At 55.3% G+C, this 14,487-nt stretch overlaps 1 protein-coding gene across 2 annotated transcripts; it reads right to left on the bottom strand.

Moving 5' to 3' along the window:
• Window positions 1–3,026: 3,026 nt before the first annotated feature.
• LOC104141013 (G protein-activated inward rectifier potassium channel 4-like) lies at window positions 3,027–10,864 on the bottom strand. Of its 2 annotated transcripts, XM_068929396.1 has the most exons (5): window positions 10,283–10,864; window positions 9,678–10,105; window positions 6,837–7,110; window positions 5,318–6,563; window positions 3,027–4,284 (listed from the first exon to the last, which is right to left on the bottom strand). In XM_068929396.1, the coding sequence occupies exons 3-5, from the start codon at window positions 7,050–7,052 to the stop codon at window positions 3,914–3,916; spliced, it is 1,833 nt and encodes a 610-aa protein (XP_068785497.1). In that variant the 5' UTR covers window positions 7,053–7,110; window positions 9,678–10,105; window positions 10,283–10,864; the 3' UTR covers window positions 3,027–3,913. The 2 variants fall into 2 exon arrangements, with proteins under 2 accessions (XP_068785497.1, XP_009668387.2); XM_009670092.2 differs by lacking the exons at window positions 9,678–10,105; window positions 10,283–10,864 and adding an exon at window positions 7,899–8,060.
• Window positions 10,865–14,487: the final 3,623 nt, after the last annotated feature.

Genomic DNA, 14,487 nt, shown 5'->3' with positions numbered 1-14,487 from the left:
CCATGCATAGCGATGTTGGGGGTTGTTTGCTGCTGTGTAACTGACCCCGACCGCGCCACAGCCACAGGCCCAGGCTGGTGGCACTGGGCAGTGCAGCCCAAACGGGGCCTCGAGGGCCCTTGACCCGCGGCGAGCGGAGCCTGGGGAGGACTGGCTGCAACGGCGGGCAGGGGGCTACTGGGCGTGTGTGTGTGTGTGTGTGTGTGTGTGTGTGTGTGTGTGTGTGTGTGTGTGTGTGTGTGTGTGTGCGCGCGCGCGCGCGCGCGTGTGTGTGTGTGTGTGTGTGTGTGTGTGTGCGCGCGCGTGTGTGTGTGCGTGCGCGCGTGTGTGTATATACTGCCATGACACCCACCACACACAGCCGTATCATGACCCATTGCACCACCGCTGTGCTGAACAACCATTGATAACCACACAAACACAAAAGGGAGACAAGGGGCTGATGGGGGAGGTCTCTGGGGCAGCGGTGTGGGGCCAGAGGCTGTCGGGGGGGTGTGCGGGCAACGGGGGGGGGGTCTCTGGGGCAGTGGTGGGGTAGGCTCACCCTTGTTTGACGCAGAGCGGGTTAGACATCCTTTGTGCAAACCTGACATCCACAAATCCATGGCCCTGATGGGATGCACCCCCGAGTGCTGAGGGAGCTGGTGGACATCATTGCTAGGCCACTCTCCATTGTCTTGGAAAGGTCCCGGAGAACAGGAGAGATGCCTGAGGACTGGAAGAAAGCAAACATTACCACAGCCTTCAAAAAGGGCAAGGAGGAGGAGCCAGGCAACTACAGGCCTGTCAGCCTCACCTCCATCCCTAGAAAGGTGATGGAACAGCTGATCCTGGAGGCCATCTCTAAGCATCTGGAGGACAAGAAGGTGATCAGGAGTAGTCAGCATGGATTCACCAAAGGGAAATCATGCTTGACCAATGTGCTAGCCTTCTAGGATGGGATGACCGGCTGGGTAGATGAGGGGAGAGCAGGGGATGTTGTGTCCCTGGACTTCAGCAAGGCTTTTGACACTGTCTCCCATCACATCCTCGCAGGTAAACTCAGGAGGTGTGGGTTGGATAAGTGGACAGTGAGGTGGCTTGAGAACTGGCTGGATGGCAGGGCTCAGAGGTTGTGGTCAGTGGTGCAGAGTCAAGTTGGAGGCTTGTAGCTGGTGGTGTCCCCCAGGGGTCAGTCCTGGGCCCAGTCTTGTTCAATATATTCATCGATGACCTGGAGGAAGGGACAGAGTGCACCCTCAGCAAGTTTGCTGATGATACTAAACTGGGGGGATTGGCTGACACACCAGAAGACTGTGCTACCATTCAGGGGGACCTGGACAGGCTGGAGAGGTGGGCGGAGAGGAACCTCCTGAAGTTCAACAAAGGCAAGGGCAGGGTCCTGCACCTAGGGAGGAACAGGCTGGGGGTTGACCTGCTGGGAAGTAGCTCTGGCGAGAAGGACCTGGGAGTCCTGGTGGACAAGTTAAACATGAGCCAGCAGTGTGCCCCTGTGGCCAAGAAGGCCAATGGTGTGCTGGGCTGCATTAGGCAGAGTGTTGCCAGCAGGTGGAGGGAGGTGATCCTGCCCCTCTCCTCAGCCCTGCGGAGGCCTCCCCTGGAGTACTGTGTCCAGTTCTGGGCTCCCCACTACAAGAGAGACATGGCACTCCTGGAGAGAGTCCAGCGGAGGGCTACCAAGATGATTAGAGGGCTGGAGCATCTCTCCTAGGAAGAAAGGCTGCAAGAGCTGGGCCTGTTCAGCCTGGAGAAGAGAAGACTGAGAGGGGATCTCATCAACGTGTACAAGTATCTGAAGGCGGAGTGTCAAGAGGATGGGGCCAGTCTCTTCTCCGTGGTGCCAAGTGAGAGGACAAGAGGCAATGGGCAGAAACTGAAACACAGGAAGGTCTGTCTGAACCTGAGAAAAAACTTCTTCACTGTGAGGGTGACAGAGCACTGGCACAGGTTGCCCAGAGAGGTGGTGGAGTCTCCTTCCCTGGAGATATTGAAAACCCACCTGGATGCGATCCTGGGCAATGCGCTCTAGGTGACCCTGCTTGAACAGGGAGGTTGGACTAGATGATCTCCAGAGGTCCCTTCCAACCGTGGTTGTTCTGTGAGTCTGTATGCAGCCAGGGTCTGTTGGGGGGGTCTGGGGGCAACGGGGGGGCTCTGGGGCGGTGGTGAGCGCATCTCAGCTTCCACCGCCGCCGGTGCCACGCGGCGCCGGGACCCCGGGGTCTCCCCGCCGCCCCCATCCCCAAGCCGGTGCCGCGCTGTCCGCCGTCTCCCGGTGCAGGGTCGCTCCGGGGGCCGCCGGGCCCCGTGCGGTGCGGCGCGCGCCTTGTGCGCGGGGCCGGGGCAGCCGTGGGCAGGCGCAGCCGTTGCAGCGGCCGCAGGGCCCCGGGGCCGGTCTCGCCGCGGGCGGCCGCGGCCCCCGACCGCGTCCCCGCTCGCTCCTGCGCCTGCGGATGGGGCGCTGCCCCTCGCTCCCTGCCGCTAGCGCCGTCACCGTCCCCCCGTCCCGCTTGGCCCGCTGCCGCGCTCCACGGCCAGGCGCCCGCGCGGTGCTCCGGCCCGGCAGCCCGGCCCGCGCCGCCAGGGCCGGCCGCGGCGGCGCCTCGCAGGCGGACGCGGGACGCGCACAGCACGACAACCCTCGCCGCCTCCTTCGGCACCAGGCGCCGCACGCGCCTCTGCTGCGGCCGGCGCGGCAGAGACGTCCTGGCGTCCGAGCCCCGACCCACCCCACGGGTACGCCGGGGCAGCCGCGCGCGCCGCCGAGGCTGCTGCGGCCCCGGGCCCGCTGCTGCAGAGCTCGCGCTGCTGCTGCTGGCCGCAGGCCGGAGCGGGGCTCGCGCCCCCCGCGGCGCCGCCTCTCTGGGCAGACGCCGCTGCCAGAAGAGGGTCCCCTCTGGGGCGCAGCCTCACTTTGCTCCTCAGAAGCTCTGCAGCTAAACACAGCTTGAGTTGCACCCGAAAATAATTGTACGAACAAGCCATCGCTGTGGGTTTTTTTGCTTTTTATTTTTTTTCTTTTTTTTAGCGAAGAGATTTTAATCTTTTGTTGTTTGGACCTTATGTTCCTTGTTACAAAAACAGAGCTTTGCAAAAATAATGCCACTTAGCTGCAGTCGTTGCTGGAGATACAGGCTGGATTTAGGAGACGGCTCGGGGATGTGGGCTACTCGAAGGAAGAGGGGGTCGCCTCATGCAGAGGAAGGGTCCAATATGGCACTGGCAGTGTGAGACACTTCTATGGGGGCCCCAGCTCTGGGTGCCTGCAGTACACGAAGAACGTGCATGGCCTGGTAACAGCATGAGTTCAACCAGAGGGACAGACCTGGCATACCGGGGGACGGGGGGAGCACCACGAGTTTGCAGTGTTTTGTAACAGTTCTGGTCCCTGGCCCCACATCGCCACAGTGTGGTTCTGCCCCCTCTCTGCGGGGCTGGGGGCTTTCTACAGGCCTCTTGCCCAGGCAGCACAAACAGGGACTTTTAGATTCAGGAGCCCTAAATTTAACCCCTTGCACTGATGTCTCATCCTCAAGCGCTCTGTTATGCCAGCAAGCACTTGGTTATGAGGTTCACTGCCTGAAGCGAGCTGCTGGTACTGAGGTGTTTTCCCTAAGGCTGGACTCGGAAACGTGAAGCCACAGGGTTCCTGTATCGTGGCTGCCTCCTTAGCAGCAAGGTTGTATTAAAGTCACATGTAAGCGAGCGCCTGCGACGGGCAGGCGTAGTGCAAAAGACACCGCCGCACCAGAGCTAGCCTGCGGCCGGCTGTCGAGGTCCGGTGAGCGTGTGTACGTTGGCTGAGGAGGAGCAGCGCTTCCCCCTCTGGTTCTGTCCCACCCCACGACAGTCCTTGAAACGCGAAGACAGTTGCTAAGCCGTCTCCTGTCGCCCCCCCCTCCTAGGGAGCTGCTCAGACAGCAGCACCCTGGTTCTGGAATTGGGTGCTCCTTTCCTCCTCCATGATGCTGCGGATGCTCAGTCGGCCTAGAGCTTCCTCACTGGGCCCGGCGCCTTGCAGGTTATCGTTCAGCTCCGCTGAAACACAGGGGTGCAGCAGATGGTCCCAGTACAAGCTCAGCGTGGAGTGGTCCTGGCACTCCAACTCTTTCATTTCATGCATCTCTTTTGCACTCACCACTGGTGTCTGCACCTCAAATGTCATTTCAAATCTGCTATAGTCTACCTGGAAGGCTCCTTTCTCCAGGGACATGCAGGGTTCAAAACGGTATCCCCAAAGGATCTCGTCTTCAGTGTAAGAGGTGCGGGCTTGACACGTCATCCCTGCAGCAAGGAAAGGTTGAGAGTTTGGCCCAGTAAATGTTATCATGCTGTCAAAAGGAAAAGCAAAAAGTATAGCCCAGAATGTCACCCACTGACTAAAGAGGGCTGGGTAAGAATTCACTGTGGGAATGGTTCGAACTGTAGCGCATTTTTTTTGTCTGCCCAGCCTCAGGGATCAGATACTGGAGTAATCAGTATCTACGATGTATCCTGCTCTGGCAAATTCCAGTTCCTGTTCTGCCTCTGAGTAACATCTCTAGAGAGGAACCAGTTTTGGAGTACGCTTTGAGATACGTGTTTCTGGGATATGTGACTCAAACCCGGGTTTACTAACTGGCACTCTGACCCGTGGCACTGTAGAAGTCAAAATGAGATAAACGGGACTGATCTGGGCACTGGGCAGCAGGAAAGAGAAAACCCTAGTGAACAACCTGCTGGGGAGAGTCTGCTTCTGCTCTTGGGATGAGCACGAGATGACGGTGCTTAGCGGGACTCCGGATAACTCCTGATTAATATTTTGTAGGCAAATAGCAGAGATGGATTCTCTTTGTCCTCACTAGGGGACAGAAATGAACTTGCTGCCTCTGCAAAGGGAAAACTTCTGGGGTCTAGGGGGGAGCAGTGCCTGTTTGTTTTTGGAAAGGGCGTGATTGCATCAGAAAGCAGGAGGATTTTTTCCGAACATGGTTCAGTTTCTCTCCAGAGAGACACACTCCTCCATAGGAGATACTACAAGTGCACTTTCCTCCCTCCCCAAGCTCTCGTGCAGCACTGGGGGATGCACGTGCCTCTCCACAATCTCTGAAGGAGTCATTGCCAACAGCCGGCAGGCCCTTTGCTTATAGCACACTTCTCTCTCAAATAAAATCCGCAGGGCATAGGGATCACGGGTCCTTTGCCCAAGGGGAGAGGAAGCAAGACCTGAAGAGTGCTACGCCTGTTCAGTGCCTCGTGTCTTGCAAATGGTCATTACTTGCAGATCTGGGAAATGAACTATCCCCCAAGGCCTGCCCGGATCCTCCACAGCGCTCACCTGTGGCTTCCACAATGCCCTCAAGGATTATGATGATTTCAAACTGCTCCCTTTTCAGTGACTCTGCCGACATTTCCCAGAAGGGGCTGTGCTGATTGATCACGTGGCAGATGATTTGGGGCTCAACCAGGAACAGTCTGTCCTCTCCTGTGTCATAGCCCAGGTTCAGCTCTGACTGCTCTAAGGGGATGAACTCCCCTTCTTTGGTCTGTCTGGATTTGATCAATTTAGCTCTTATTTTTGCATCTACCATGTGGCTATCCCGGAGGTCCCCAATACGGAACATCAGGCAGAGTTTCTCGTCCCGGTGGGAGATGACACAGTTTTTGCTGAAGATTAAGGTCTGCGCACGTTTCTTGGGCCTGGAGATCTTGACAAACATGCATCCCACCATAAGGGCATCGATCATGGACCCAATGATGGACTGCACCATGAGCAAAATGACACCCTCAGGGCAGTTGGCTGTCACGATCCTGGAGCCATAGCCAATGGTCCTCTGACTTTCCACAGAGAAGAGTAAGGCAGATATGAAATTGTCCACGTTCTCGATACATGCTTTCCACTCCGGATCGCCGATGTGGCTGACGTCACCCCTTATCCAAGCATCAAAGAAATAAATGACACCAAAGACAACCCAGGTAGCAATATAGCACATCATGAAAACAAAGAGGAACCAGCGGTACTTGAGGTCCACGAGGGTGGTGAAAATATCAGACAAGAACCTCTTTTTCTCCTGGATGTTGCCCAGGTTCACCTGACACTTGCCCATTTTGGTCACGTAACGCTGGCGTTGCTGCTTGCTTGCTAGACTGAACTGCCGGTCATCATCGATGAGTTTGCAGCGCCGGCTGTGCAACTTCTCTGCAGTGGGGATGGAGACGATGCTCCGGGTCAGTGTTTTGCTCCGTGCCGAGCTGGGGATGTTTGGCACGCTGAGCGCGTGTTGTGGGTACCACCGGGTGTTGATGTCCCGCAGTGGAGGAGGGGGGTCGTGGCACGATGCTCGATGGTACGTGGGCAGTTCTTCAGTGTTGATGAAGACACTGGGCCGGTGCTTGGTGGGCAGGAGGGCCTCGGGGTCCGTTACGCTCACCCGGCTCTGAAGGAGCAACTGGTTGTTGGGGGTGTTGGTGCTGCAGGGCAGGGGAAGGTAGTTTGATACGAGGGCACTTCTCTTTGCAGGTTCGGAGCCTGCTTGCTGTCGGCTGTCTTCCGCTAGAACCACAGAAAAGGCTGGGATTTCAGGCTGCAAAAGAAAGGAGCCAATCAGTGTTAAATCATTTCCTTTTGTCCTCTTTGTTAGTCTTATCCCCTGGGACTAACGCAGTCCTCCCAGCTACAGGGAGACCCGCAGCACCCGGCTGGCCTGACCATCTGCTCTCACACCCACTGCAGGCAACAAGCCGCCAGGACTGTCTAGGGAGACAGGCAGACAGTCCTCATCTCGTGTGCTGGAGAGGGCTCTGCACCCGGTGACGAGTGACAGAAGTGACTACCCACGGCATCAAAGCGACCTTACCTTCTGAGGGAAGGTGCCGTATCTGCTGGTGTCTGTCGGTGGCCGAGGTAGGTAGGCCAGCATGTGCTTGGCTGTGGGAGTCTGCACGGGGGGAATAGAGTTCCTCCGACCTCGAGGCTCCTCGTGCTTCATCCGCCAGCTGCCCATGTTGTTGTGCATGCAGAGGCTGTCGTCCTGCTGCAGCTCCATGTTGCTGCCGGTGACGGGAAGCACCATGGCTGATCTGGGTGGAGGGGCCTAGCTCAGGGCTCTGTGCCCTCTCCGGTGAGGGATCCTGCCACACGGGAACAAAAAGTGGGGGGTTATTTTGATTGATTGGAGAGCAGGGGAGCGTCCTTTGCCACAGCCAGCTTCAGGCAGAGGGTCTGAACTCCCCATGCCGAGCTGTGACACGTGGCCTCTGCTCAGATGCCTCTGCTGCTCCCAGGGTAGAGGAGAGCTCATCTGGGGCAACAAAGTCCAAGCGGTCACCCACAGTGCTGTTGGGACACCCCACCCCTGGCAGATGCTGGCTGCAATGGCAAAAGGTGCCGATGTGTTTGCCAGAGTCTCACCAGGAGACCTCTGGCCCAGGCCGGCAGGCTGTTGTTAAAACTATCCAAGGGGGAAGTAAAAACATTGCCAGTGCTATTGCTGCTAATAGCGTTTCATGGCTGTAGCAGAACAAGGAAGAGCAGACAGATTGGTGCCAAGCAGCATACAAGGAGCACAGAGGAGATTTCAAGTCTGACAGTGCGTCCTGCTGAGGCAGCGATGCAGGCTGCTGCTGGGAAGGGAACAGTGACGCCACGAAGGGTGATTTCATGGTGATGTTATTAAGTTGCAGGGCAAGCCCTAAGGGCAATAATATTTTAAGTTGAAGTCGCTTTCTCTTCCTCCCACCAGAAACCATGCAGCAAGGAAACAAAATTGTTGTGAAAGAAAACGGCTTGCAAATTCTCTGAGAAGCGGGAGCAGGATTTTCAGGCTCTGCAGCGATGAGGAAACTGCCTTACTGGCCTTAGGAGCAGGTATCAATGCCCTGAGATGCCTGCCTTCTCAGGAGAGGGTACGCAGTGTTACCTCCTGCTCAGCACGGCAGGCAGATGGCAGCCACAAAACATGGGCTTCAGCACGGAGGTCACAGCCCTCTCGCTTAGCTCAGAAACATGCGTGGGCCAACACACCCAGACCGTAACACCTAGCCTGCGGCTGCCCCGAGGGCTCGGGGCATCGGCTGAGCCCTACGTGAACTCCGGACTTTTTCACTAGCCCATAAACACACTTGTTTGCACAGAGCTGAGCCACCATCTGGGCAGGAGGCAACACGGGGGCTCGGGAGGGGATTAGTAAAGCACAGCATAAATCCTCAGAAGATGAGGCTCCTGAGCTTGTCATCCTGCGTGATTGCTGTGGGGGGGGTGGTGAGGGGGGGGGTGGCAGGCCATTCACTAATGACAGCCCCCCTGTCTGAAGTGATTTTTTTTTAAAGAGTTTCATTGATGGAAAACAGACCCAAATCCCTTGCTTGCCTTAGTGACGTCAAGAGAGCCTCAGCACATTGTCTGGGGATCACGTTCCACCCACTTGAAAAGGTGATGTTTGTTTTAATATAGTTTTTCATAGAAAGGGAAGTTGGATGAGACCCAAAGTGCTACTCAGAAACGCAAACAGCATCGGGGGCCGGGGGCAGGAGCCTCAGCAAGCTGGGAGAATCCCCAGGCACCGCAGCCTCTGCAGCATTGCACCCTGAAACTCCTCTCCCCTTGGGGTCTGGCTCGCGTTTCCTTCCCCAAGAGCTCGCCGTCTCAGCAGCACCTTCGTTAGCACTGTCTGCGGGAACTGTGGTAAGCCTAGGCCTGCTCAGCATAGCTTGGTAAGCCGTCTGCCACCTTCTGTCTCACAGGGGCAGATATCTCCTATGACAATAATAACAGACTAGCTTGCCTGTGTCTAACCTTGCCCAGCCATTTCAAAACGGAGACAGATTTTATGCCAGCATTAGAGACAGAGAAGCATGATACAAAGTGAGCAAGTTCAGGGAGCTGAGCTGGCAGAAAAAAAACAGTAAGTAGGGTGAGATGTGTGCCAGGGCTGGTGCAAGGAAAGGGATGGCTGGAGAAGGGCCCCTCCAGGCCGCGACGAGCCATTAGAGCGACCTAGTGGAGTCATCAGTTCTCACCCTGACGGATGATGGGGCCAGCACAGCCTTCCTGCACTGGCTCTTTTGAGTCCTGGAAAGAGACACCCTGTCTTGAAAGGGCCATGAGACTCTCCCGGGGCTGTTGGAGCCCCACACAAACCAGAACCCTGTTATTTGCATTTCCCCAGAAGTTTCAGTGTGATACTGCTTCTTCACCTTCTACACTAGGGTGTTAAATGGCTGCCAAGCTCCCTCCGTGGGGTGCTGCCTTCCTGTGAAGCAATTCCTCTCTAGGGAAAGCCTTCAAAGCGCTCCAGACTTTCTCAAGGGAATCAGAAGGGTACAAACATACAGCACTTGGACTGCAGTCTCTCGCAAGGAGGCTACGTGGCTTACTTACAAGAATGCTCTTCCTCCGTAATAAAGGCCAGGGACCTAACTGAATTGCCATTACTGATAATTAGCAGTACAAACCTCTCACTCCTATTCCATTTGCCAGGCATTCCCAGCACTTCTAAATTCCCACCATTTGCTTATGGTTGGATGGGTCAGAGCTTAACTTCCCAGCCAGGTCTTAAGAGTTTCACATTGAAAGTAAATTGGGGAAAAAAAAAAAACCCACAACTACTTCAAATTCAGAAATTCCTCAGTCAGATCTAGCAACAGTTTGGAACCACAGTCCTTCCACAGAGGAAATGCAGCTGGATAACTTTACAAACCTTGCAAAAGTCAATCTCCCGGCAGGAGGAAGAGATTGTCTTCATTCCAAGCAGCAGACAGACAGAAGCTAAGCAATATGACCAGCGTCATCAATGGGGATTAAAATTTTGGAGCTCTCTGTTCTCCAGCCTGCTGGCCCCCATTTCTCTCCTGAGCTGGAAGCGGAACCTGGAAGACCCAAACAAGCTGTGAAACACTGTTGTTCAGCCTCTGCAGGACCCTTCCCTGCAGAGCCAGAGTTGCACAATCTTAAGGCTTTACCCCGCAGACCTAGGAGACGATGAGCCCTCGCAGACAGCAGCTGCAGTCTCTGGGAGATGCTGGGAATCTGGTCCAGCGGGGAGACCATCCTCTCCTGACAATGTGCAGGCAGGTGATGGAGCTGGGGGCAAGCTGGAACACCCTGTGCTGGCCGGGTGCAGGGAGGCTATGGGGTGGCACCAGATGGCTAAGCCAATTACATAACATTAATTGCATTGCACAGGCTGGGGGAAGGAGGTGACTTCCTCCTGGGGGCTTTGCCATGTCCAGTTAAGGCAAGTCAGCCTTTCTGGGGAACAGCCCTGGCAGCTGCCCAAAGTGGACAACGGTTCCTGGTGATTACCTGCACTTTTGTCCTGGCCTTGTCCCTGGCAGACGCTTCAGTTCCCGTCAGAAGGATGATTTCCTTGGCATTTAGAAGCCTTGCCCAGCCAGCCAGCCACAGAAACCCTGCTCAGCTGGGCCAGGGCAGGTAGCGCAGCAAGAAGGTGCTGCAAGGGATAACCCATAGATGGAGCACTGGCCGCTGCAGTAGATTTCACGCCTACAGAGCTCGCAGCAGGATCTGGCCTGAAACAGCACACGGTACTTCCCCAAGCGGGAAGAGCAACGCGCCCTGCTGCCTTACGCAGCATCCTCTGTCTCTGCCACTCAGTCCTCACAAGGATTCGCCTCTCTTCTGTAAAACAGGCCTGGGGCCCTGGAACTTGAGTCCTCTGAGAGCTGGATAGAAAATTTGCAAACAAGTAAATTCTCTGATGACTTTATGCTGCTGCTATGTATGAGAACCGTCTAGCAGCGGACTGGTAAATGCACTCTGGAAAGTCCCAAGGGGAAACCTCTGTGAATGAGGCTTCTCACAGAAACTCTGTCCTCCCTGTCTCTGCGAAGGAGCCACATGTGACTGGTGAGCTACAAACCTCATGGCTTTACTTCTCCCCGCCTGCGTGAGCTCAGCTTTTCTAAGCCACCTCCTGTTTTAATGGCATTTCATTTTGCGATTCAGTGACTCCTGGCTGCAGGTGAACGAAAAGCCTTCTGAGCAGGACAAATATTTCCAGCCAAAAGAGGAAAGGAGAGGGAAAGTGAAACACAATCACTGTTCAGCACATATCCCCATTGCTCTCAGCACGCTGAGCCTTGCTGTCTCTGCATCTCCAGATCTGGGTGATGACGAATAGTCTAACAAGCTTTTGGGTGAGTGCTTTATCTCAGAAATAATTATCTGCCTTAATTATTCCCTTCCTCAGGGCAGTAGTGGGCAGCTGAGAACGGACATCTGGCTTTCGTGTGCCTTTGGTACGGGGGAGGGGATCAGTCTCCTGTTTTTCAACCTTCATTTTTAAAAGAAAAAGCAGCAAGAGGGCAGGGCAGGAGTTGCAAAAGAGCCCACAGGTTTGAGGAGCGTAACTCCCACAAAGACAGTTGCAGCAGATCTGTGGAAAGACACTTTATAAAGCCAGGAATATTTTTGAAAATCCCAGGCTCCCATGTTTGAAGATTTCCCTTAACTTACTAAGGCACCAGCTCCTGCCAATTCATTAAGGTCAGAGACTTTTTCTTTCCAAACCATGCGTGCGCTTCCTTTAACAGACAGCACCTGAACTCACAGGCAAGGAGTCTGGGTGCTAAGAGACATGGCTAGCCAAAGGCGCGAGAGTCCACAGCCCTGCAGCCGCTGCGCGGGAATGGGCAGCAGCACTGTGCTATGCACTCCCATCAGCAGGACGGGGGGGATGCTGGCGCCACATCAGGCTCTTGGGCATCACCTAGTTCAGCTGGGGGGGGCAGCAGGGATCCCACCCTTTTTCTGCCCCTTCTTCCTCGTCTCTGGGCAGACCTATCTTGCAGACCAGTCTAAATCAGCACACAACACTTGAGCGGTCCCTTATTAAAAACTGTGTCACGGTCCCTCCCTTGCAACCAACCTGCCCGGCATATGGAAGCTCCAGACCCAGCTCAGCCCACTGCTCTCCAGAAATGCTCCACCAGAGCTGGACAGGGCTGCTGCTGGCCAGGGAGGTGGAACTGCTCTCTGCCTGAAGGAGTCATCTGGCTGAGCTCCTGATCTCTCTGCAACACAAAGCTTTGGTGCTCCGAGACAGGCTGGAGCCTGTCTCAGATGGAGCTATTTTCCCTGGCCCTCTCCCCTCTGTCAGGGAAGAGAAAAAAGGGTTGCATCTCTGCAGTGCTACTCAGTTGGCCTGATGGGGTTTTTGTCACAAACAGCACCAGGAGGGAACCAACACAACAACTGAAAGCAAAAATTAACTGCTCCAGGCAGCACGTGTAGGACTTCTTAGAAGTCTGACAGATGCAACTACCTGCCGATAGCCTGGCAGAGAGAGGGTAAATCTGTAGCCCCAGAGGCCACACTTCTGCTGTAAACAAGAAGAAATTCCCAAGATGAGAGGCACTGACTCCACTGATCTCTTCATCTGCCCTTTATGGACCACACAGCCTACAACCATCAGCCACTTCCCAAGAGCAAGCTATAAACCAGCTCTGACAGAGCAGGCCTCCTGCTTAACTGAATAGCTCTGCAGTCACACCTACGGACATGATGGAGATCTCCTCAGCCCTGTGAAGGCAACGCAGTCCTGGTGCCTCTGCTCCCTGCTGCACCTTCCTAGCCTGGCCTTTCCACCTGCCACCCGCTGGGAGCATTGTCTCAATTTTAAAAGGCAGGGGAGGAGAAAGGTAAACCTGCATTGCTCTATGCCTATCATCTCTGAGCTCTCCGCCCTGTCAACTCTGCTGTCTCAGGCCTAATCCCTGGAGAAAGATGTGAGAAAGGTCATGTTCCTGGAAATCCAACCTGTGCAGCTAGGCAGGAAAGCACTGCCCCATAGGGACAGGGGACTCTGGAGCACTTGTTGCCAACTGCCGGGCAGCTCAAGAACCTGGCTGGGCCACCTGGGAGCCAGTTCTTGAGTTCTGGACTTGGAGCCTCTCTACGTCTTTTGAGCATCATTTGCCTTTAGAAATTATTCACTATCAGCCACCCAGCCCACGTCCCTGGGGAGAACTGCTCTCACTTCCATGGTGTCTCTGTACAGCCATCTCCTGCCAATGTCCCAGTGGGACAAGCAGTGCTTGGCTTGGCTGCTCTGCCAATCAGATGTAGGCTGTTCGCCTCCTTGGTGATTTCCATGATCTGTCTGCAGAGCCCTCTGAAGGGTCCTGGCACTGCCTGGCCACTGGCCTGGATCTCCAAGCTGGCCCCTACAGCCCCAGCCTGGTGAGTACCTCTCACGCACGGAGGATGCATACCCCAGCCATCAAATGCTCAGTGACACCAGAGAGAGAAAACCCAAACAGACTGGGCTGGTCTTGCAGATGCCCTCCGTGCCTGGGGGCGGCATGGCTCAGCTCCCCTCACCCCACTGCACTGCCCTGCCACCGTCCTCCCTGCCTGCAAAACCCTCCAGGAGGTCTAGGCTGTCCAGCTGGTTCCAGCAGTGAGTGGCGCACTTACCCCATTTTCAGGCACAGCACCTGCCAGGCAGGAACGGGCATGGCCAGCAGATGATGTCCTCTCCTTGCAACTACTGCTCCTCTTGGGCTGCCCCGGTACAGTCCTATCTGCCTCCAGGCATCTTCCCATCAGTTCTGGGTGCAAATCCGCTCCTAGGCTGTGTGGCCAGAGCTTATGGGAGGGAAGGGGAGCTTGGCAGCAACCTCCAATCCTGCTCCAGAAGGTCACCCGTTAATCTGTCTCAATGTCAGGCAGAATTACTTCAAGATGATTTAATCAGGAAGGCTTGGGCACGGAGCACACGCACTGCCTGGGAACCCTCAGAGTTGGTCCCCCTGTGCCCTGATGCCCTGGGGAAAGACAGGGAGAGATTTCCCAGCTCTAACGGGAATCTTTCCTACCAAGCAGGAGGATTTCCCTGCTCTCATCTTTGTGAGAGCCAGTTCCCCATCCGGCTTTAGGGATAGGCTCATCAGCAAAGGCTGGAAAACGTTCCCCTCATCCAGCTGCTTTCTTTGTGTGTTTCACCAGTTAATCCACTGTTGCACTGAAGCTCCTGTCAGCACAGAGATCTGGAAGTCGCCTTGTTCCTTACCCTGAGAAGGCTAACACAGGATCAAGGTTTTGCAGTGCCTCTGTCAAAGACTGCTCCACGTTATATTTAAAGCTGGTTCTCTACAGCAGGAGGGTTAAAAACAGCAAAGGTAGCACAGAGGTTATAAATAACTGCTTAGCCAGAGCCTTAAACGGTTCGAGGTTACTAATACAGCACAGTTAAGTCTCTCTGTAACTTGCAGCAGTCAGAGTTCAGGTAAACCATGACTAAAGCGATCAGCTGAACCCCTCCTCTTTTTGGAGATGCCACAGTTTGCCTCCATTTATTACCTGGCTAGCTGGGTTAAAGCTATTCTGCAGGACAACCAGTGAGTCCTGCATGTGCTTGGGGACCTGGCGAGGAGAGACGCAAAGAGGAATAAAATCACAGCGATGCACTTCCTCCTACGTGACTGCCCCGAGGGCTGTGCCTCGGGACTGGCAGTGTCCCTCACTGAGGCCTTGCAACCCTGGGC

This window comes from Struthio camelus, unplaced genomic scaffold, assembly GCF_040807025.1.
Source record: "Struthio camelus isolate bStrCam1 unplaced genomic scaffold, bStrCam1.hap1 HAP1_SCAFFOLD_279, whole genome shotgun sequence".
Classification (NCBI taxonomy): domain Eukaryota; kingdom Metazoa; phylum Chordata; class Aves; order Struthioniformes; family Struthionidae; genus Struthio; species Struthio camelus.
This window is presented reverse-complemented; position numbering and strand designations above follow the sequence as displayed.